We start from the raw sequence: 23767 nt of genomic DNA, 5'->3' as shown, positions 1-23767 counted from the left end.
AAGCAAAGAAATATCATTTCCTCATTCTCCCTAGCCATGCCTTTCAAGTCTTCCTGGTTTATTACGCTATTTGGGCAAATGCACTTGACCACACCTCCTGACATTACTCAATATTTGCTTGAGTGAAAGAGATTGAGGCAAACGGAAGGAGGAGCTCCCAGTACCCTCCGTCCATCACCCATAAAGAGCCAGCCCAGCCTCACCACTCCTGAGCACGGCTGGAGAGATGAGACCATCACGCCAGCTCGCCCTAGCGGGGCTGCTAGTCTTCTCTCTTATTCCGAGTCAACTATGCCAGATGCACGGTGAGTGTGCTTTGAGCTAAAGTTGCTCTCAACTTTGAGCATTTTGAGCTACGGCAGTCTCCCGGAGGCTACTGTGTAGTTACCTGAGAAAAGGCCCGGTTCCAATGTTGGATGCCGCTGGGCTCTATGAGCGACCTAAAGGGTGACAGGAGGTGGGGGGGGGGGGGGACAGTTCTACGATGCATGTTATTCTAAGAGGGCTCAGAGATCCAGTATTAACTTGTTTCGCTCTTCTTCCTAGGCTAGGATCCTTTCTACTACAACAGCCCTGTCAAGGAACTGTCTTTTCTCTTTCATTTTTAACAACAGAAAATTCATGACCTCAGACAAGTTTTCAGATCATGGACAGATATCTTGTGACTTTGAGATACAATCTATTTTTAAGAAGTTCAACCCAAAGGTTTGGGGTTAACTCCTTGTAACTACAAAGAAAAAAGTAATGTTAATAATGTCTTCCAAATAATGAAGATTGCTGTCTTGTCCTGACCTAGTTAGATCTTCTAAGCTGTACATCTTCCTCTTTTCAACTCTTCCCCATGGAACATGGGTAAAAACCCATCATCTCTCCTTTGGGTAGAGGCGCCAGAGACTGCGTGGTTCTATTAAAAAATACTAAGTGACTAAAGGAAAAGCTGGCCTCAGGTCGGGTGGGACCCCTTAGTAACTGAATGAACCAGTGCTTTTTTAACGTTTATTTGTTTGTGTATTTGGCTGTGCTGGGTCTTAGTGGTGGCATGTGGGATCTAGTTCCCTGGCCAGGAATCGAACCTGGACGCCCTGCTTTGGAAGCACAGAATTTTAACCACTGGACTGACAGGGAAGTCCCATGAATCATTTTAGCTTCATTCATAAATGAAGAATAACCAAAGACGGTTGTTGAAGCAGGTGGTTTCTTGAAGTATTATACAGCTCACAAGTTCATAATTTCTCTGTTGGAATTCTTTACCATGGAATTGAGCTTCAGACCAGGCCAGAGGTGATGCTACTGTGTGGCACCAGCTGCAGCTATATCTCCCTGGTCTCTCTAGCCTACAAGAAGAAATCCATCCCACGGCGGAAAGATGAAAGCTCAGAGTCTGCCAGCTCTTAATTCTTTCTCCTGGCCTGTCTTTTCCTCAGTTGTGGCATAAGAAGAGGGCTTCTCCATCAGGCTTTTGAGGTTTCATTCACAGCACAAAATAATTCACTTTGCTTTTAGTAGTTACGGAAGTTGACCTGAGTTGTTCCTTTACCAGGAACTAAGGAAGTCTATTTCAGTGCCAAAAAATCTGCTGAGCTGAATCTCAGAGGTGACTCACAACTGTCCACGTATGCCCGTAACAAACCATGACCTTCTTCAATCACTCCGTTCAGATCTTCCTAACTCTCTCTATTAAAGGCAGGTGGGCAAGAAAAATAACATTTCCTGGACTCGCTAAGGACAGTGACAGAAATTCGAGCTGAGCTAGAAGTAACAGCGCATACAGCATCTTCTAGCTTATTTGGTGGTTTCTTGTCCATTCTCTTTGGCTGTTTCTTGACTTCTTGAAGTCAGGAAAGTTACATAACTCACCCCCAGTTACAAGTTAAGGAGTGAAGACCCCAGGAAAGATCTTCCTGAGCCCAAGGTTCGCGTTCGTTTCACTATTCCCCAAGCCCATGAGATAATCTGGAGATGGGAAGGATTTTCTTAGGTGATGGTCAAAGTACACTGAGAAATATTTCCAGTGATGGTTAACTCATCTCCTCCAGGTTTCTTGGGAGCTCTGGATTCTCTTTTTAATTCCACAGTATAGAAGGACTCCCTCCATCCTTGCCCCTGGGACTTGGACACATTGTAGGCTAAAACTGGAAGGCTTTTCAAAGGGTCCTCCCTGCTGAATAATGCCTTGATCTTGATGCCTGGCCAGTTGGGCAATCAGGCAATGCAGCTCTGGGGTCAATCACTAATGACAGGGAGAACTTTTGCCTTCTTTCTCTTCTCTCTCCTTCTTGTCAGCATTAACCCAGGTGAAGAAGAAGATGGAGGAGAAGACGACTGAATCCAGAAAGCAGACTGGGTTGCAGGCGGGGACTTGGAAGGTGTGCATTGGTAAGGCTGATCCAGTTGTTTAAGCATTAACATGCTGGTTGGCAAAGAAGCAATACAATACATGGCAGAGTGGGGCTCCAGACCTCCCTATCTCATTCCAGCAACATCACCAGTGGCCACCAAGTGGGTCTGTGTCTATGCCATGCCTGCTACCAAATATTTTAGCATCATTCCTGCTCTTAGCCCTAATATTCTATGTGTGTGCTTCTTATTTCCTCTCTCCCTTCCACAGCGGTAAATGAAACCAACTTCTGGCATATAGAACCTCTGATAAACACGATGCTAAACGCAAAGTACACCAAACGGTTCCAAGATGCCAACGTCCTGTTGACCTTCAGACTTGTTGGGATTAAGAGTCAAAGGCTAGAACAGCAGCTGAGTGGACAAATCAAAGAAGACATAAATAGCAGAGGTGAGCGCCTATATTCCCCAGAACATTTAGGGAAAGGCTTACCCATCTATAAAGACGATCTCCAGTGAGTCCTAAAAATTGTGTGTCCAGGTCATCCCTGGTACATCCATCTTAGCTGTAGAAAACTTGAGATGAACAGAAGTAGAAATAAAATACTGTGCACGTGAAGCTTGTATAATGTTATAAACCAATGTCCCCTAATTTTCAAAAAATATCTAGTCCAAGTATGTAGTGGGGTTTTCTCAAAATACAGTTCACGTAAAATTTTTTTAATTGAGGTGACAAAAAGTACCTCAAATCCTCAACCCCCTGCCGCTTACTGTAGAGTGAAGCTTTCCTTCTTTGGGCCCTGAAAATAGGAAAAGCAAAAGAAATCATACATGCTCATCCATTAAGATTTACGTCATTAAGTTGAGTTCAGGACCAGACAAGAGCATGGGCCACAACCAAGAAAGCTGACAGCAGAGAGGTGACCACGGAGTTGTGGAGATACGGACTGGAATTGAGACCCGAGTCCACACTGAAACTCTCATTTCAACACTGAGCATAAGGGGAAGACACAGCCACCCCTCCCTACCCAACAATACTACTGTGAGGATAGGAGAAGCCTGAGAATTTGGATATTTTAAATACAAGTCGATTATTCCTATCCTGGTGAGATGGCGCCCTCAAGGAGGAAGATTCCAAGGCTTTATTATTTATCTGTCTCTATTCGTTCAAGGATTTCTTGATCCCTAAAAGAGCCTGCAACTTCATGGGAAAGACTAAGATCTAGGTTGCATTTATACAGCTCTGCTAGGAAAGGCTCTGGGGGGATAAAGAAGAGGACAATAAAACATTAGGAAAGAGTAGAACAGGACAAAACAGCGACAGCAATATAAATGGCAAGGAAGGCAGGCGGCAAAAAAAATCACGCGCACGCACCTCGTTTAACTTGAACGCTTTCCTTTTCAGAGATGGAGTTAACCTCGGGAGAGCTTGCCTTGGATATTCTGGCTTTGGGAGCATGTGAAAATCAGGATAGAGAGTTTATACGTGGTGCTCATCTGGTTAGCAAACTTGGAGTCAAATTCCAAGCAGAAATTCAGAACATGGGTGAGAATCACACGCTCAGAGGCCCGGGATGCCGTTGTCTCTCCTCCACTGGTGGAGAGCTGCATGCAGTTTCCGGCTGCTCGCTCCTTCTCTTCTTCCCTCCACTCATCCCACTGCACCTTTGGAGACCACTGTCCCTTCTTCTTTCTTTCAGATGTGTCTTGAGTTTTCTTTTCCAATATGTTCAATTAAGCATTGACCCTACGTCAAGCTTACCTCGCACTGGATGATAAATACACACTCCCACATGCAAACACACAGGTCACAGGTCTCTGCAGAAGCTTGGCTTTTGAACAAATTACACCAGAAATAGCTGATCAAGATGAGACATTGTGTCATAAGTACCAAAGTGTACGCTTAATGATTCTGGTACAAGAACAAAGATGGCAGAGACGCCGAAACACAGGCTGAGTGTCGCGGCTGCTAGTGAGACGCACTCCTGGGTTCCAGTTCTCACTCTGTAACCATCTGAACATCAGGATAGTGTTTCTTTACATTTTTATTGGAGTGTGGTGGATGTATAATGTTGTTTCAGCTTTAGGTGTACAGCAAAGTGAATTGGTTCTATATTAATAGCCATCTGCCCGCTCTTCTTTTAGACTCTTTCCCTATACAGGCCATTACAGAGTGCTGAGTGGGCTTTCCTGTGCTACACAGCAGGTCCGTATTCGTCATCTATTCTGCACACAGCAGTGTGGATATGGGCTGGTAGCTCACACGGGAAACAACCAGCCTGCAACACAGGAGACATGGCTGAATCTCAGAGAAGGAAATGGCAACCCACTCCGGTATTCTTGCCTAGAAAATCCCAAGGACAGAGGAGCCTGGAGGGCTACAGTCCAGGGGGCCGTGAAGACTCAGACACGACTGAGCGACTGGGCACACACCGTGTGCCAGGCCTGGGTGCAGTCTCGCTGCTGCTGGCCCAGTATGCTTGCCTGGAGAATCCCACAGACAGAGGCCACAGTCCCTGGGGTCGCCAGGAGTGGGATGTGGCTGTCCGTATGTCGGCCCCAGCCTCCATTTATCTCTCCCCACCTCTTATCCCTCGGCATAGCCATAAGCTTGTTTTCTACACCTGTGACTCCACTTCTGCTCTGTAACTAAGTTCGTCTGTACCTTTTCCTCAGATCCCACACATAAGTGATCTGATATGCTGCTTGTCTCTCTGTGCTGACTTAACTCAGCGTGAGAATCCCTAGGCCCACGCATGTTGCTGCAAATGGCATTGCTCTGTTCCTCTCGGTGGCTTAGTAATATTCCATTGTGTATGTGCACCACACCTTTCTGCATGCCTCTGTCAGCTTGCTTCTACGTCCTGGCTATTGTAAATAGGGCTGCAACGAACACTGGGGTGCACAGATCTTTTTGAATTAGTGTTTTCTCAGGGTACATGCCCAGGAGTGGGATTGCTGGGAGAACAGTACTTTTCTCTCTTCAATGCCAAATTTCCTGAGGCATAAAGTAAAAGGAGAGGAGCTGAATTTGGTGGCCCTTGAAAGTGAAAGTGTTAGCTGTTTACTCATGTCTGACACTGCAACCCCATGGAGGAGCCCGCCAGGCTCCTCTGTCCATGGGATTCTCCAGGCAAGAAGACTGGACTGGGACACTGTTCCCTTCTCCAGGGGACCTTCCTGACCCAGGGATCTAACCCAGGTCTCCCACATTGCAGGCAGATTCCGTACTGTCTGAGCCACCAGGGAAGCCTTTGGTGGACCTTAAAAGCCTTTAAATGCCTCAAGCTTGCTGTTTCTCTGAGCAATCTCTTGCCTTGCTTATTCGCCTCTCTTTAAATGTAAAGAACTGGAGACAGAGTAAGTAGAAAGTAGTAAGTTAAAATGTACTGTTCCAGGACCACCTGCATGAATAAGCTGTTCCTTCCCTCCCTGACAGAGGCGCACGGCGGCAACCCACTGACTAACTATTACCAGCTCAGTCTGGCCCTGTTGGCCTTGTGTCTGTTCAACGGGCGCTACTCAATCACCAGTGTGACTTATTACTTCACTCCTGAAAATAAGAACTATTATTTTGAGGACCAGTTCTCGGTAGGTAAGTCATTAAACCCAGTTCCCTTGGTTTCAAGGTCATGGGCACCAGGAAGCCTTCTCTTTCATATTTTTCTACCAATAAGCACTTGAGTTTTTTCTTTCCTCACTACCTTAGTCTTCTCAGAAGAGGATTTTTTCGAAGAATGGATATTGGATGGTTTCTAAGCCTCTTTGTAGATGTACAGTGCAGTAAAAGGGCCCAGTTCCTTCCCCTTTTCTCTGAGTAGCCAATGGATGTTAGCGCTCAACTTTAATTTTCCCACTTGTAAAATGAGGATAGATCATGAGGATTATCAGATAAGATATCTCAGGACGCATAAATGTTAGAGAAAGAGAATGCAGTGGAATTCACCTATCTCAACCTGGCATCTTTCTCTAACCCATTGGAATCGTTTGGATGCCTGGCCTGACTTGAACAGTACACTCTCCCCAGTGGTAAGAAGCAATATTTTGATCAATAAGGTGTGTATACATCATGGAAAAGGACCAGAAATTTCCCACGGGATCAGCTTACACATCCAAAAAGGAGTCCCTTTTAGACAGATCCACAAACTCATTTTTCTCCAAGAAGCTCTAAGAAAGTCACCATCCAGTGTCTCAGAGTAATAAGGAGAATGTGAATTTCTTATGTTTCTCTTTATGAGAGGGAAGGCAGCAGACCTAAAGAAAACAGAAGGAACCAAGAAATGAGCCAGAAAAACAGGTCTTACCCTGACTCTTCTCATCTCTTGCCATATCCTCCCCATTAAGGGTGTTTATTGAATAAACAGTTCTCCTAAGTGCTATTTGCAAATCAGTCTAATGAAAAACTTGGAAAGGTAGAGACATTTTTGTTTGGTGTATCATCCTCGGTTTTCTCAATCTCTTTGCCAACGTGGCTGAAAGATGAAAAAGATGAAAACACCCACGACCTAAAAGGAGACTGTGTGTTTGCACCGACAAATCGACTGTGTTTTTGTGACCGAGACGCGAGTTCCTGGTGCAAGGCTCACGGCTACCCACATAAGGAAGGAATCTTGACATACTTGAGAGGTCAGGGCGAGAGGCTGGCTACTGCACCTGGAAATTCTTGTCTTGCATCGTTAACGAGCATGACCAAGCACCCCGTTCTGCCTGGAGGCCTCCTATTGTTCGTTTCGAAAGCCCCACGTACCAGGAAACCACTCAGTCCAGGGTGAACCCGGGAGGGTTAGTCACTCGGTCACCAGTGTTTTGCTTCCTGACAGATACCGGAGCGATGGCTGTCCTTGCTCTGACGTGTGTGCAGAGGGATACACAAAAGAAGATGGGCGCGAGCACAAAGCGTAAGATCAGCGGCTACATAGCGTCACTGGCAAACAAGATGCAGGCCGAGGGAAAACAGGGCCTCCTTGGAAACGTATTTAGCACGGGAGAGGCCATGCAGGTAAGTCAGAAGGCGAACCAGGAGACAGAGAACGGGGTCATGGCGGAAGGCTGCATCTTCCTCCTTCCTCTCGGTCTCCTGAGGACTCACTATCCGCCTGACTTTGTTTTAATCACGATTCCCCGCCCCCCCGCCTGAAGTGCACCCTCTCCTTACCTGCCACACCCAGTATTTCTGTGCGGCTTTCCTGCCTGCACTCAATGCTAGTTAGTGCCCACTGCAGTCTGCTTTGTTGCTCTTTTAACACGTCATTTCCTGCTTTACCACATACCATTCATTGGTCAGTGTTTTGTCTTACCTCCCAAATCACGTTATTGTTATGGAAATAAGAAGTAGCAGAGGCAGTAACAGCAGGTGATAATTATTGACATAAAGTCACTAATGCACAACCACCCAATGGAGAAAGAATTATTACCTCCATTTCCTAGACTAAGAGCATGAATCACAGAGTACCAGTCAATCGCCTAACAGAGCAAAGCCCAAGAGTGATGGAGAGGCGGTGGGACCAAAATAGTTGGTGTCAGAACTCACACTCAATGCTTACACTGCCCTGTGTGTGTTCTTTGAAGACCAAGAATGTATTCCTGAGTTTAGTCACTGATCAGCTCAACGCTAAGGGGTAGCTACAAGAAGAGATGAGGAAAAGCACACAGGGGAAAAAGGGATTTCACCAAGTCTTTGTATGAATTGGGGCCTGCCAGGCTGACCCGGGACAAGAGGATTTTCATAGAGAGAGAAGAAGCAAGGACGAAAGCGCAGGAAGATCAGAGTGTTCAGTCCAACGGCACCGGGCTCCTGCAGAAAACGACAAGGTGATGATGATGTAAATAAGGGTCCAGTCTTAAAGGCTGTCCGTGTTGTTGCTCTTCTTTATTACACTGGCTATGCTAGGAATTAACATAAAGCAGTGGCTTCCTGTTCTGGGTGCACGTCTGATTTACCTAGAGGAGAGGAGCTTTTAGAAAGCACTAATGCTCACATCCCACGCCAGTCGGTAATACACAAGTTCAGGTGTGGAGCGTGGGCTCGGTCTTGGTCAGCCTGCAGGTGGTGGTCATCCATGGCAGGATCGAGAGCTGCTTACCCCCCACATTGTTTATAAAAGAAGATAGAATGTGATGAGATTTTTTAGGATGACCTGTTTAACTTTTATTTACTTTTTGGCCATGCCCCAAAGTATGGGGGATCTTAATTCTCAGACCAGGGATCAAACCTGTGCCCCATGCATTCAGAGCATGGGGTTTCAACCACTCCACCCCACAGAGTGTTAGCCCCTGGACCACCAGAGAAGTCCCTAACGAGTTTTCTTTTTGTGCTGTTTTTAATAACTCACCAAAAAAAAAAAAAAAACAAAACAAAACCAACCCTGACTGACCACCTGGTTACCTTTAAGAGTCTTCAAGAAAAGATGGAAAGGGGAACTGTCCTTCTCGAGAAACTACAGATCAGTATTTTCAAGCTCAGTCCACCTTAGTCCTTGTCTTACTCTTGTCGTTGTTTAGCCATTGAATCCTGTCCAACTCTTTCGACCCCATGGACTGTAGCCCCCAGGATCCTCCGTCCATGGGATTTCCCAGGAAATTAATACATACCCTCTTAAATTTCCCTACCCTGTCATGCTGCCCCTTGAGTCCAGTTTACACCTGCTGCCTGCAGAGTTTCTGTTCAAGACCCTCTTAGGCTTCCCAGTGTCCAGCAACCACCCCAGGACCTTCAGGGTCTGCCGGCCCGGCTGCGACGCTCTTCTCCAGGCTGGCTGCCGCGTGTCCTCGCTACACCGGTCCTCCGAAGCCAAGAGGCATCCTCTGGGGGTCTTACTGAAACTCAGACACTCTCACCACAGCAGGCTGGTCCTGGCCGTGCCTACGTTGCCCGCTTCGGCCGCACGCCCACCTCCGCCTGTCCCCACCGAGCCGCCGCCGCAGCTCCGGGCCCTGCTCGCTGCCGCCTTCCCTGCCGGGCCTTCCGCCGCCTCACTGATGCCTAAGAGCTCTTCCCCTTCCCCTTCGGGGAGACCGCGCTGCCGGACGCCTCTCCCAGGCTTCGCTATGCTTAGCCGCTCCGTCGTGTCTGACTCTGCAACCCCACGGGCTGTAGCCCGCCAGGCGCCTCTGTCCGCGGGCCTCTCCAGGCCAGAACGCCGGAGCGGGCCGCCGTGCCCTCCTCGGGGGCTCTTCCCAACGCAGCGATCACACCCAGGTCTCCCGCACTGCGGGCAGCTGCTTTCCCAGCTGAGCCCCCAGGGAGGCCCTTCTCTTAGGGCACAGGTCCCCGACCTTTTCGGCACCAGGGGCCAGTTTCATGGAAGACAATTCCATTTTTCTGCGGGAGTGGGGGCGGGACAGTTCAGACAGTAACGCAGGCGGAGGTGCAGGAGGTAAGGTGGGCGCTGGGGAGGGGTAAGGGGAGCTTCCCTGACCGGCCTGCTGCTCACCCCTTGCGGCGCGGCCCCCAGGGTGGGGCTGGGGGTTGGAGACACCGGTCTTAGGACCTTCATCTTAGGGATTCCTTTCTATTAAACCTATTTGGTTAACACTATCTCATAGTTAAGACTATCTCGTATGGCTTCAGTGTCAGCAGTAAAGAGTGAATACGGTAGAGAAAGACTGTTCTCATTGATGCTATGAAAGCTTGAGTGGTTAAACAATCCCCACCTCCCCACCCAAACTAGCTTATAAGCTTCTTGAAAGGTACCTTAGCAGTCTAAGGTGGTTCCCATGTAGTCAATGTACAAACAAGATTTGCCAAATTAGATTCAAGCTTTCCCACAATGTGAAGTGTCTCCCATCCATTCTCATTCTCTCCCCTTCTCTTTCTCTCTCTCTCTCTCTCTCTCTCTCTCTCTCTCTCTCTCTCTCTCTCACACACACACACACACACACACACACAAGGCTCTGTTTGTCTCATCGGACTATTACAAAAATGAAAGAAATTGCCGAGAAACTCTGCGCACAGTATTTGACAACATTTCTCAGGGAGTATTTTACCTGCCGATTGCTGCAGCCCAGATCTTACCTGCCTTGATGGGAAAGACCTATCTGGATGTCATCAGCCCTTCTTGTGGCCACAATCCAGGTATAGCACTAATGGACAGTTTTGCCTTTCAGCATAACACCCAAAGTGTGTAAGGCTGAGATGTCCTTGGGAACCAGAAGGAACCAGTTAAACCTGTCTGGGAACAGTGTAACAGTTCCCAGACAAAACGCAGCCCTCCATGCCATCAGGGACCAAAACTGCCAGAGGATTTGTCCTTATTAGGGTAGTAGATGCTGTTCCTGGTTCAAACACTGACAACAAGGCAGCGTTGATTAACAGATAAACGTGCTTGCTGAGTCGTATCCCACTCTTTGGGACCCCCTGGACTGTAGCCCACCAGGCTCCTCTGTTCATGTAATTTCCCAGGCAAGAATGCTGGAGTGAGTTGCCATTTCCTGCTCCAAGGGATCTTCCCTGCCCAGGGATTAAACTAGCATCTCTTGTGTCTCCTGCGTTGGCAGGCAGATTCTTTGCCATGAAGCCAGCTGGAAAGTGACTAAAGGGTGTCAGTCTCTCAAGGGGTGCTTTCTGACTGCTGGATACAGAGAGATTTTCTGAGCATCATTCCCAACCTAAAAAGTGTAACGTCTCCGGCTTTTCACTGGGCTCGATGCGTGAGCACCCAGAGACGGGACGTCAATGGGAAAGAATGTGGCAGTGTTATAAGGAAATTACAGCTTGAACCATTAATCAAACCACTGATTTTGCAACAAGGGATGAAGAAGGGAGCCTTTTCCTTCTGTCTTGCTCATTTCTGATTCAGCCACGTATGGGTTTAGGGAACTTGGACAAAACCCTAAGCTTAAAGTTTTCTACCGTAAGGGATGCCAATGACAACGTATGTAACCAGCACTAGTAAGGACTGAAGAAGGTAATTCATGCCAAATAGCACACAGCGCCTGGCACGTAATGCTCTCTAAAAATGTTAACAAATAAAAAGGCAGGGGTTGGGAAAACTAGGGGAAGGATGCTAGGAGACAGACTTCCTGTCATAAAATAAACGCTTCATGGCAATATAGTGTGCAGCACCCAGAATACCGTCAGCGCTATTGTAGTAACTTTGTATGGTGACAGGTGGTTACTAGAGTCCCAGTGCTGATCGATTCCTCATGTATATAAATGTCGAGGCGTGTTTTACCTGTGAAACTAACGCAACGTTGTGTGTCAATACTTCAGTAAAAAATTAAAAGGCCCGGGGGTTCCCCTGGTGGCTCAGTTGTATGGGATCCGCCTGCCAGGGCAGGAGACGCGGGTTCAGTCCCCGGCCCGGGACGACCCCACGTGCTGAGCGCCCACGCACCGCGTCTCCGGAGCCTGTGCTCTGGAGCCTGGGAGCCGCGACCCCTGGGGCCCTCGTGCCCTGGAGCGTGTGCCAGAACCAGAGAAGCCACAGCAAGGAGCAGGAAGTGTTGCCACCTCACAGCTAGAGGCAGCCACCCCGCTCACCATGTCTAGAGGAAGGCCCACAGTAGAAAAGACCCAGCACAGCCAAAAACAAACACATTAATAAATGACTTATTTTTTAAAATCACTAAAAGGAAAAAAATCAGCAAGTACTCAAAAAAAGGAAAGAAAAGGGGTGGGGCATTATTGTATGCTGCACCAATGCAAAAAAAAAAAAAGAAAGATCAGGAGCCTCTGTGAGAAACGGGAAACGGGGCAACTGATTTGCCGCAACAGCTGGAAGCTGAGGCAAACACGAGCCTCCACAAGCCGGTGAGTATCTGGTTTTAATTTGTGCTTTAGTTGTCTGAGAGATACCCACTCATTCCCCACCCCCCGATTGCTGATCCGGGCTCCTGGTATAAACCCTCTTCCGCATTAACAGGGAAAGAGTCGTTGCATAGGTTTGGAGAGGTGTGCAGACTCTGACATCGTTTTTATTCTTCTGAATAATAATTCTCCTCTACTTTCCTGTCTCTGCCAGTCAAATTCAACGTCTCCACTGAAAAGCCTGATATGGCGACGCCCACAACTGCACCCTTGAACATCTTAGTCAAATATTCTGTGCGAATCAACAAGACAAGTCACACCCAAGTCACCGTGAGAAAGGGTTCTGTCTTCCTCGATGTGATGAAGGCTGCTCAGGAGAAAAACGAGGCTCTATTTCGGTACGTCTACACAGTCCATGGAATTCTGCAGGCCAGAGCACTGGAGTGGGGAGCCTTTCCCTTCTCCGGGGGATCTTCCCAACCCAGGAATCGAACCCAGGTCTCCTGCATTGCAGGCTGTTCTTTACCACCTGAGCTATGAGGGAAGCCCAATAGTTAGCCTAAGGTTAAGGAATCTAATGTGATTATGACTCAGCAGGAATACATCCACACCAGCGTACAGTGTACATTTAAAACACTTCTCAGTTAGTAGCTTTGCTGCTCATCCTCATAGCACAGCACATGGATTTTAAAAAGGGAAGGGAAATATTTCCTCTTCCAGCACTTAGCAGATATTAACAGGCAGACAAATAAGTACCAGGGATCTCTCTTCTGTCAGCAGAACTCCTCCAATTAACAGAATCTGAGTCACACATTTTGTGTCTAGAATAGTGCGTTTTAATTGGCTTTTAATCACTGACCCCTTTGAAAGTCAGGTGAGTGGAATTCTCATCCCAGAAAATGAACAAATGCATAAAATGTGTCATTTGTGGTTTTTTATTTTATATTGGAGTATAGTTGATTAACAATCATGTTAGTTACAGGTATACAGCAAAGTGATTCCGATACCCATAAAAGTATCTATTTTTTTGCAAATTCCTTTCCCATCTAGGCTACTGTAGACTGCTGAGCAGAGCTCCCTATGCTGTAAGCAGGTCCCTGCTGGTTGTCTGTTTTACACACAGCAGCATGTACATGTCGATCCCAAACTCTCAGTCTACGCCACCCCACCTCCACCAGCCACCCTTTCCCCCGGTAACCACGAGTTCACTCTCTAAATCTGTGAGTGCAAGACTTGTCGTTTAAATCTGAGGTTTCACAGAGACTGGGGAGCTTCTCCAGGCCGCCTCCACCTTATAGGCGATTCAGGGACTCCTCAGGTAAGGCTCCCTGGCCTGGAGAGGTTTAATATTAAAATGCAGATATTGGCTTCACCTCTGAAAAATACGGCTTAAATGGATCCTTAAGCCTAACTGGCATTTATTGCGTCTAATAACATGCTCTAAGATGCAACAGAGAAAGTCATACAGAAGAAAATATGTATCTGTGTGTGTCTGTCCTTATAAAGCCTGTTTTCAAGTGATCCCAGGAAGATAGAAAAATCTGACTAGAGACTATGAAACAAATGTCAATTATGTCACTTCTTAATAAGTAAACATGAGCTATTAAGTTATCCTTTCCTTTTCCTGAGTACCTCTGGGACAACTGGTTAACACTTTCTTGCACTGTTTAGCATCTTCAAACCGTTAGTGTCGTGGGTAGAAGATCAGGGACCGTTGATGGCAAAGTGTCTACAATGGCAGGAGAGAGGGGCAGAAACCACGGGCAGCGTTTCTATAATCTGCATGGATTGTAGACTGCCTGCCTCAGAATGACCTAGAGTGTTGATAAAACATGCAGATTCCTGGTTCTGGCCCAGATCTCCAGAATCAAGTATCTGGGAAGAAGGCCAGGAGGTCTGTGTAATATCTCCCAGTGATTCTTAGGTGCATAAAAGAAGTGCCCATGGGAGAGTTGCCTTGGAACATCCTGAATCCATGTACCAACTCGCTATTCCCCACAGCTTCACAGTGGAGGAGACCTCGTGGGGCCCCTTCGTCACCTCTGTTCAGGGCATAAGCGCCAGTAGTAAAGACAGAACCTACTGGAAACTTCTGAGCAATGGCCAGCCACTGACCCAAGGTAAGGCGGAGGACGAGAAACAGCCCTGCAGAGTGAGGCGCCTGGAGCGGTCGCGTGTGAGTGTGTGTGCTTCGGGGACACGCCAAGGGTATGAGAGTGTGCAGTCTCGCAGTCGGGCCTGACTCTCTGGGACCCCATGGGCTGCAGTCCGCCAGGCTCCTCTGTCCATGGGGTCTCCCAGGCAAGAACACGTGGTGGTGGTGGGGGGGTGCCGTTTCCTTCTCCAAGGGTCTAGGAGAGCCAGATCCATTATTTGATGATTTGGTGATCAACTCACTGGAGCCACGTCTCCTCCTTCCTTTTCAGGAGCTGGGAGTCATGTTGTCCAAAATGGAGACAATTTGGAGGTTCGTTGGAGCAAATACTAATAAATTCAAACCCTCCTCAGCTGGGTCTGAGCCTTCTGTGGGACAATTCTATGTGGAAATTGAGCTTACATGTTCTTTTTCATTTATATCTCAATCCTCACAGCACATCAATAGCCTCTACTTCTCTCTTTGAGTGTCCAATAAAAGACCAACAGCTACACAGAAAGAGCACGCTCTAATCATTTAATACCAAAGGGAATTACTATTAGAGGGAAGACTACCTCAGGAAGAACCGAAGTGAAAAAGATTAGACCCACCTGTCTAAGACGCTGAGTTCTGCTCACAGTTCCCCTGCTAACTCTCTGGGCGACCTTGGGCAACTGGGGGAGATGGAGAGAAGGTTCTAACTCAAATGGTGCAGCAGCAACCAGTGAGATTGAGGAGGCGTCTCGTAGGGAGACTGAGGTCTCTGGGGGCAAGGGAGGAACTGAAGAGACACGTTGGCCTCATACAGGCAGCGGGTGGGTAGAGAGAAAAATACTGCCCTAGGCGGAGTAAAACGGGAGGCCTGTCCGTGAAAGTCAGCGCACAAGGCTTGAGGAGCCGTTTCATCCCTGTCGCCAGCTGCCTCCCCTAGGTCCCACTTCTCTGATTTCACCGTGAAAATCTTATTTCTTCTCCTATTTCACCATGAAAATCACTCTCATAGGCACATCACCAAATCCACATGCAGAAAAAGAAATGACTCCAATGTTCAGTTCAGCAGAACTCACATAAAAAAAAAAAAAAGTTGAATCATGTCTAAGCCTGAACTGGGTTACACCGTATACTGAGTACCTGAGCTGTGGGCACATCCAGGTACGAACCAGAGACGCCTTTAAGATGCCAAAAATGCTTCAGATGAAGCACAGAGCAACCCACTTAAAGTCGCCTGCACGGAACGCCCCTGGCGGTCCGAGGCTGAGGCGTCACCTCCCGGCGCAGCGGTGCAGACTCGATCTCTGGGTGGGGACCTAAACAGAAGCAGCATTATAACAGATTTAATAAAGACCTTACAAATGGTCCACACACACACACACACACACAAATCTTTAAAAAATGTGATAATAGCGTCCAAAAGGAAGAGGCCTCCAGGCCGAATTAGTGAACTTAGTTCAGCAACATCTCCCTCATTTCTCCTTGTGTTTTCAAGATTCTCTTCTTCCCTCCCCCCCAGCAGCCACCCTGCTTTACGGTCAGGGGCTGAACGCTCCTCCTGCTCACTGCTGCGGGCACTGATCATCGACTCTCAGGTTCAACTCTGCCCTGGTCTTCAGGAACCGGGAGTGAAACAGTTCTCAGCTGGACAGCAATGGATTCCATCCTCTGGGGTCTGCGTGACATCCTGAAAACTCAGCTAGAGGCAGGGGGACTTCCACGGTTCTGTGATGGGGTGCCCGCTGTCAGATATCTTTATAGATTCTGCAGTCGACGTGAAGGAGGGGAATAATGGCTTAAGACTGTTGCTAACGGGCTCGGTCATGTCTGACTCTCTCCGACCCCACGGGCTGCAGCACGCCAGGCTTCCCTGTCCTTCAATCCCTCCCTGAGCTTACTCAAACTCATCTCTGTTGAACCATCTCATCCTCTGTGGTCCCCTTCTCCTCCTGCCTTCAGTCTTTCCCCAGGATCACAGTCTTCTCTGATGAATCAGCTCTTCGCATCAGGTGGCCAAAGAACTAGACCTTCAGCTTCAGCATCAGTCCTTCCAGTGAATATTCAGGACTGATCTCCCAGGACTGATTGGTTTAATCTCCTTGCAGTCCAAGGGACTTTCAAGAGTCTTCTCCAACATCATAGTTCAAAAGCATCAGTTCTTTGGTGCTCAGCTTTCTTCACAGTCCAACTCTCACATCCATACATGACCACTAGAAAAATCATAGCTTTGACTAGATGGACCTTTGTTGGCAAAGTAATGTCTCTGCCTTTTAATATGCTGTCTAGGTTGGTCATAGCTTTTCTTCCAAGAAGCATCTTTTAATTTCATGGCTGCAGTCACCATCTGCAGTGATTTTGGAGCCCCCCAAAATAAAGTCTGACACTGTTTCCCCTGTTTCCCCATCCATTTCCCATGAAGTGATGGGACCAGATACCATGATGTTAGTTCTCTGGATGTTCAGTTTTAAGCCAACCTTTTCACTCTCCTCTTTCACTTTCATCAAGAGGCTTTTTAGTTCCTCTTCACTTTCTACCATAAGGGTGGTGACATCTGCATATCTGGGTTATTGACATTTCTCCCAGCAATCTTGATTCCAGCTTGTGTTTCTTCCAGTCCAGCGTTTCTCATGATGTACTCTGCATAGAAGTTAAATAAGCAGGGTGACAATATACAGCCTTGATGTACTCCTTTTCCTACTTGGAACAAATCTGTTGTTCCATGTCCAGTTCTAACTGTTGCTTCCTGACCTGCATACAGATTTCTCAAGAGGCAGGTCAGGTGGTCTGGTATTCCCATCTCTTTCAGAATTTTCCACAGTTTATTGTGATCCACACAGTCAACAGCTCTGGCATAGTCAATAAAGCAGAAATAGATGTTTTACTGGAACTCTTTTGCTTTTTCGATGATCCAACAGATGTTGGCAATTTGAACTCTGGTTCCTCTGCCTTTTCTAAAACCAGCTTGAACATCTGGAAGTTCACGATTCACGTATTGCTGAAGCCTGGCTTAGAGAATTTTGAGCATTACTTTGCTAGCTTGTGAGATGAGTGCAATTGTTCAATAGTTTGAGCATTCTTTGGCATTGCCTTTCTTTGGGATTGGAATGAAAACTGACCTTTTCCAGTCCTGTGGCCACTGCTGAGTTTTCCAAATTTGCTGGCATACTGAGTGCAGCACTTTCATAGCATCATCTTTCAGGATTTGAACTAGTTCAACTGGAATTCCATCACCTCCTCTAGCTTTGTTTGTAGTGATGCTTTCTAAGGCCCACTTGACTTCCCATTCCAGGATGTCTGGTTCTAGGTGAGTGATCACACCATCGTGATTATCTTGGTAGTGAAGCTCTTTTTTGTACAGTTCTTCTGTGTATTCTTGCCAACTCTTCTTAATATCTTCTGATTCTGTTAGGTCCCTACCATTTCTGTCCTTTATCAAGCCCATCTTTGCATGAAATGTTCCCTTGGTATCTCTAATTTTCTTGAAGAGATCTCTAGTCTTTCCCATTCTGTTGTTTTTTATTTCTTTGCATTGAGGTAGGCTTTCTTATCTCTCCTTGCTGTTCTTTGGAACTCTGCATTCAAATGCTTATATCTTTCCTTTTCTCCTTTGCCTTTCAGTTCTCTTCCTTCCTCAGCTATTTGTAAGGCCTCCCCAGACATTCATTTTGCCTTTTTGCATTTCTTTTTCTTGGGGATGGTCTTGATCTCTGCCTCCTGTACAATGTCACGAACCTCCGTCCATAGTTCATCAGGCACTCTGTCTATCAGATCTAGTCCATTAAATCTATTTCTCACTTCCGCTGTATAATCATAAGCGATTTGATTTAGGTCATACCTGAATGGTCTAGTGGTTTTCCCTACTTTCTTCAATTTCAGTCTGAATTTGGCAATAAGGAGTTCATGATCTGAGCCACAGTCAGCTCCTGGTCTTGTTTTTGTTGACTGTATAGAGCTTCTCCATCTTTGGCTGCAAAGAATATAATCAAACTGATTTCGGTGTTGACCATCTGGTGATGTCCATGTGTAGAGTCTTCTCTTGTGTTGTTGGAAGAGGGTGTTTGCTATGACCAGTGTGTTCTCTTGGCAAAACTCTCTTAGCCTTTGCCCTGCTTCATTCTGTACTCCATGGCCAAGTTTGCCTGTTACCCAATTTCTTTAGACTAATTTTCCTAAAAGTGGTATAAGAAATTCATCTCCTCAGTGTATCAACATGGAATCAAATACTATGCCATCACAGCATGAAAGTCATTTTCTTTGCAATTCTCCTTTAATTCTGAGTGGGCAAAATACCAAACCTCACTTTATGCACCATGCTTTCCAACACTTCCCTTTAGCACAGCTAGCCTCGATTTCTGGCAGAGAAAGATGAGTTTCTCCCAGTCAGCGGTCTCTAAGTAGAAGGTAGTAACACTGCTGTCTGGTAGAAATGGCCTCAGTCTCAGAAACAGACAAGAAGGTCAATAGAATAATATTCCTTTAGCATTTCACTAATATTGGTGATAGAAACAAGGTCCGATGCTGTAAAGAGCAATATTGCATAGGAACCTGGAATGTCAGGTCCGTGAATCAAGGCAAATTGGAAGTGGTCAAACAGGAGATTGCAAGAGTGAACATCAACATTCTAGGAATCAGCGAACTAAGATGGACTGGAATGGGTGAATTTAACTCAGATGACCATTATATCTACTACTGCAGGCAGGAATCCCTCAGAAGAAATGGAGTAGCCATCATGGTCAACAAAAGAGTCCTAAATGCAGTACTTGGATGCAATCTCAAAATCGACAGAATGATCTCTGTTCGTTTCCAAGGCAAACCACTCAATATCACAGTTATCCAAGCCTATGCCCCAACCAGTAATGCTGAAGAAGCTGAAGTTGAAAGGTTCTATGAAGACCTACAAGACCTTTTAGAACTAACACCCCAAAAAGATGTCCTTTTCATTATAGAGGACTGGAATGCAAAAGTAGGAAGTCAAGAAACACCTGGAGTAACAGGCAAATTTGGCCTTGCAATATGGAATGAAGCAGGGCAAAGACTAATAGAGTTTTGCCAAGAAAAAGCACTGGTCATAGCAAACACCCTCTTCCAACAACACAAGAGAAGACTCTACACATGGACATCACCAGATGGTCAACACTGAAATCAGACTGATTATATTCTTTGCAGCTAGAGATGGAGAAGCTCTATACAGTCAACAAAAACAAGACCAGGAGCTGACTGTGGCTCAGATCATGAACTCCTCATTGCCAAATTCAGACTTAAATTGAAGAAAGTAGGGAAAACCGCTAGACCATTCAGGTATGACCTAAATCAAATCCCTTATGATTATACAGTGGGAGTGAGAAATAGATTTAATGGACTAGATCTGATAGATAGAGTGCCTGATGAACTTGGAATGAGGTTCGTGACATTGTACAGGAGACAGGGATCAAGACCATCCCCATGGAAAAGAAATGCAAAAAAGCAAAATGGCTGTCTGGGGAGGCCTTACAAATACCTGTGAAAAGAAGAGAGGTGAAAAGCAAAGGAGAAAAGGAAAGGTATAAGCATCTGAATGCAGAGTTCCAAAGAATAGCAAGAAGAGAGAAGAAAGCCTTCTTCAGCGATCAATGCAAAGAAATAGAGGAAAAGAACAGAATGGGAAAGACTAGAGATCTCTTCAAGAAAATTAGAGATACCAAGGGAACCTTTCATGCAAACATGGGCTCAATAAAGGACAGAAATGGTCTGGACCTAACAAAAGCAGAAGATATTAAGAAGAGGTGGCAAGAATACACGGAAGAACTGTACAAAAAAGATCTTCACGACCCAGATAAACATGATGATGTTATCACTCATCTAGAGCCAGACATCCTGGAATGTGAAGTCAAGTGGGCCTTAGAAAGCATCACTACGGGAGCGTCCATCTTGCTTCTGTCCCTGACAGTTTCTTCTGTCGGGGTCACTGGGGCGGGAAGATTGCTGTGCGAACGCTACCTGACAATGCTGTCCCGGGTGGTACTTTCTGCCGCCGCCGCAGCAGCCCCGTCTCTGAAGAACGCAGCCTTCCTCGGTCCAGGGGTATTGCAGGCAACGAGGATCTTTCACACAGGGCAGCCAAGTCTTGCCCCTGTACCACCTCTTCCTGAACATGGAGGGAAAGTTCATTTTGGGCTGATCCCTGAGGAATTCTTCCAGTTCCTTTATCCTAAAACTGGTGTAACAGGACCCTATGTGCTTGGAACTGGGCTTATCTTATATTTACTCTCCAAAGAAATATACGTGATAACTCCAGAGACCGCCTCTGCCATATCAACAATAGGGTTCCTTGTCTATGTAGTTAAAAAATATGGTGCCTCTGTTGGGGAATTTGCTGATAAACTCAATGAGCAAAAAATTGCCCAACTGGAAGAGGTGAAACAGGCGTCCATCAAACAAATCCAGGATGCTATTGATATGGAGAAGTCACAGCAGGCACTGGTTCAAAAGCGCCATTACCTTTTTGATGTTCAAAGGAATAACATTGCTATGGCCTTGGAGGTTACTTACCGGGAACGGCTGCATAGAGTATACAGGGAGGTAAAGAATCGCCTGGACTATCACATCTCTGTGCAGAATATGATGCGTCAGAAGGAACAAGAGCACATGATAAACTGGGTGGAGAAGCATGTGGTGCAGAGCATCTCTGCACAGCAGGAGAAGGAAACAATCGCCAAGTGCATCGCAGATCTAAAGCTGCTCGCAAAGAAGGCGCAAGCTCAGCCAGTTATGTAAACACATCTGTCCCTATTGAGACAGCTAGAAACAGTTGACTGACTAAATGGAAACCAGTCAATGTGATAAAATCTTTCTGTATTGTTATCTACTGAAGTTACAGTTTACCTTTCCTATAAATGAAAAGTTTTGAGTCTGATACAGTGAGAGAATTGAAACAATCTATTGGTCAGTAAGATCTTTCTCTAATTCATCTTGCTGTACATTTTGAGTTGTCCTGTGATCACTTTTAAATAAGCAGTTTCTTTGAATAAAATTTGGTACCTGGGTAAAAATTACCAAAGTTATAGTTTAAATTTGTAATTAATTCAGCCATCTTAACAATAAAGTGACAGTTAAAAAAAAAAAGAAAGCATCACTATGAACAAAGCTAGAGGAGGTGATGGAATTCCAGTTGAACTATTTCAAATCCTGGAAGATGATGCTATGAAAGTGCTGCACTCAGTATGCTAGCAAATTTGGAAAACTCAGCAGTGGCCACAGGACTGGAAAAGGTCAGTTTTCATTCCAATCCCAAAGAAAGGCAATGCCAAAGAATGCTCAAACTACCGCACAATTACACTCATCTTACACACTAGTAAAGTAATGCTCAAAATTCTCTAAGCTAGGCTTCAGCAATACGTGAACCGTGAACTTCCAGATGTTCAAGCTGGTTTTAGAAAGGCAGAGGAACCAGAGATCAAATTGCGAATATCCGCTGGATCATGGAAAAAGCAAGAGAGTTCCAGAAAAACATCTATTTCTGCTTTATTGACTATGCCAAAGCCTTTGACTGTTGGACCGCAATAAACTGTGGAAAATTCTGAAAGAGATGGGAATACCAGACCACCTGACCTGCCTCTTGAGAAATCTGTATGCAGGTCAGGAAGCAACAGTTAGAACTGGACATGGAACAACAGATTTGTTCCAAATAGGAGAAGGAGTACGTCAAGGCTGTATATTGTCACCCTGCTTATTTAACTTCTATGCAGAGTACATCATGAGAAATGCTGGACTGGAAGAAACACAAGCTGGAATCAAGATTGCCGGGAGAAATATCAATAACCTCAGATATGCAGATGACACCACCCTTATGGCAGAAAGTGAAGAGGAACTAAAAAGCCTCTTGATGAAAATGAAAGAGGAGAGCGAAAAAGTTGGTTTAAAACTCAACATTCAGAAAACGAAGATCATGGCATCTGGTCCCATCACTTCATGGGAAATAGATGGGGAAACAGTGGAAACAGTGTCAGACTTTACTTTGGGGAGCTCCAAAATCACTGCAGATGGTGATTGCAGTCATGAAATTAAAAGACACTTACTCCTTGGAAGAAAAGTTATGACCAACCTAGATAGCATATTCAAAAGCAGAGACATTACTTTGCCGACTAAGGTCTGTCTAGTCAAGGCTATGGTTTTTCCAGTGGTCATGTATGGATGTGAGAGTTGGACTGTGAAGAAGGCTGAGCACTGAAGAGTTGATGCTTTTGAACTGTGGTGTTGGAGAAGACTCTTGAGAGTCCCTTGGACAGCAAGGAGATCCAACCAGTCCATTATGAAGGAGATCAGCCCTGGGATTTCTTTGGAAGGAATGATGCTAAAGCTGAAGCTCCAGTACTTTGGCCACCTCATGCGAAGAGTTGACTCATTGGAAAAGACTCTGATGCTGGGAGGGATTGGGGGCAGGAGGAGAAGGGGACGACAGAGGATGAGATGGCTGGATGGCATCACAGACTCGATGGACGTGAGTCTGAGTGAACTCCGGGAGTTGGTGATGGACAGGGAGGCCTGGCGTGCTGCAATTCATGGGATTGCAAAGAGTCAGACACGACTGAGCGACTGAACTGAACTGAACTGAATATTGGTAAATGAAACCTAGTTCTGGCCACACTTGCATTCTGAGAAGCTCTTATAGTTTGGGATTATATCAGAACCTAGATTGAGTCTGAAGGCAGAAACTTATGCCTGCAACGAAGTAATTAACACAAATAAACCTTTCAGATATCCAGAGAGATACCAAAAACTGAGGCACAGGAAAAAACAAACAAATAAAGAAGTCCAGTCAAGAGTTAGCCAAAGACTGTCAAAACATGCTCCTTAAGAAACTATAGACTCTTTGGTTCCTGTTCTGGAAGTATTTGCAAATGGAAACAATTGTGTCAACATGAAGCAACCCTGGCTGTAGGAGGTAATGTACAAGAAAGTGGATGTTTAAAGAGAAGATAAGTCAAGGGCGCATGGGTTGTCTCAGGCTGGTTACTGCTGAGATAACCCATGCTCTGGAACCCACCTTGGGTTCCACAGGCTCTGGAACCCAAGGTCAGCATCTTGCTGGTTCCCAACCCTGTATGAGATTCTTACTGCTGCTATAACAAATTACCACCACTGTACTGGCTTAAGACAGTATTATTCTCACAATTCTGGAGGTCAGAAGTTTGAACTGGGTCAGAAGCTTAAATCTAAGTGTCAAAAAAGGGCTGTGTTCTTCCAGAGTTTCTAGGGGGGAATCACTTTCCCTGCGTGTTCCAGCTTCCACAGGAATCCTGCATTCCTAGGCTCTCAGCTCCACCATCTTCAAAGTCAACAATCGTATCATACTGGCCTCTGCATCCTCCATCAGTCTCCTCCGACTCTAACTCTCTTGCCTCCCTCTTCCACTTAGAAGGACCCCTGTGATGACACTGAGCCCGTCAAGATGGTCCACAAAAAAAATCAGGAAGCTCAAGCAAAAAATACAAAGAAAATATAAATAATTACTAACCAGGGTTCTTGCTCTCTTTAATCAAAAGAAGTTGATCAGAGGCCAGAAAAGAAACTCAGACAAG

General features: G+C 46.0%; 1 protein-coding gene and 1 pseudogene across 1 annotated transcript; both read left to right on the top strand.

Annotated features, from left to right (window-relative positions):
- The first annotated feature begins 36 nt into the window (after positions 1-36).
- On the top strand, positions 37-14739 carry TCN1 (transcobalamin 1). Its single transcript, XM_069553262.1, has 10 exons — positions 37-305; positions 2284-2376; positions 2609-2788; positions 3743-3883; positions 5777-5932; positions 7158-7336; positions 10228-10411; positions 12300-12483; positions 14087-14205; positions 14512-14739. The coding sequence occupies exons 1-10, from the start codon at positions 227-229 to the stop codon at positions 14571-14573; spliced, it is 1377 nt and encodes a 458-aa protein (XP_069409363.1). The 5' UTR covers positions 37-226; the 3' UTR covers positions 14574-14739.
- Positions 14740-19544: 4805 nt separating this feature from the next.
- On the top strand, positions 19545-21309 carry LOC138420105 (ATP synthase F(0) complex subunit B1, mitochondrial pseudogene; annotated as a pseudogene).
- Positions 21310-23767: the final 2458 nt, after the last annotated feature.

The sequence above is a fragment of the Ovis canadensis genome, chromosome 15 (genome assembly GCF_042477335.2).
Source record: "Ovis canadensis isolate MfBH-ARS-UI-01 breed Bighorn chromosome 15, ARS-UI_OviCan_v2, whole genome shotgun sequence".
NCBI classification, from domain to species: Eukaryota; Metazoa; Chordata; class Mammalia; order Artiodactyla; family Bovidae; genus Ovis; species Ovis canadensis.
Note: the sequence above shows the minus strand (reverse complement) of the source record. Positions and strands in the feature narration are given on the sequence as shown.

Excerpts from the sequence above, each read along its gene's own strand:
- TCN1 (XM_069553262.1), top strand. The coding sequence starts at position 227 with ATGAGACCATCACGCCAGCTCGCCCTAGCGGGGCTGCTAGTCTTCTCT. Across the intron at positions 3,884-5,776 it reads AGCAGAAATTCAGAACATGG|AGGCGCACGGCGGCAACCCA; the intron begins GTGAGAATCACA and ends CCTCCCTGACAG. Across the intron at positions 10,412-12,299 it reads TTCTTGTGGCCACAATCCAG|TCAAATTCAACGTCTCCACT; the intron begins GTATAGCACTAA and ends TGTCTCTGCCAG.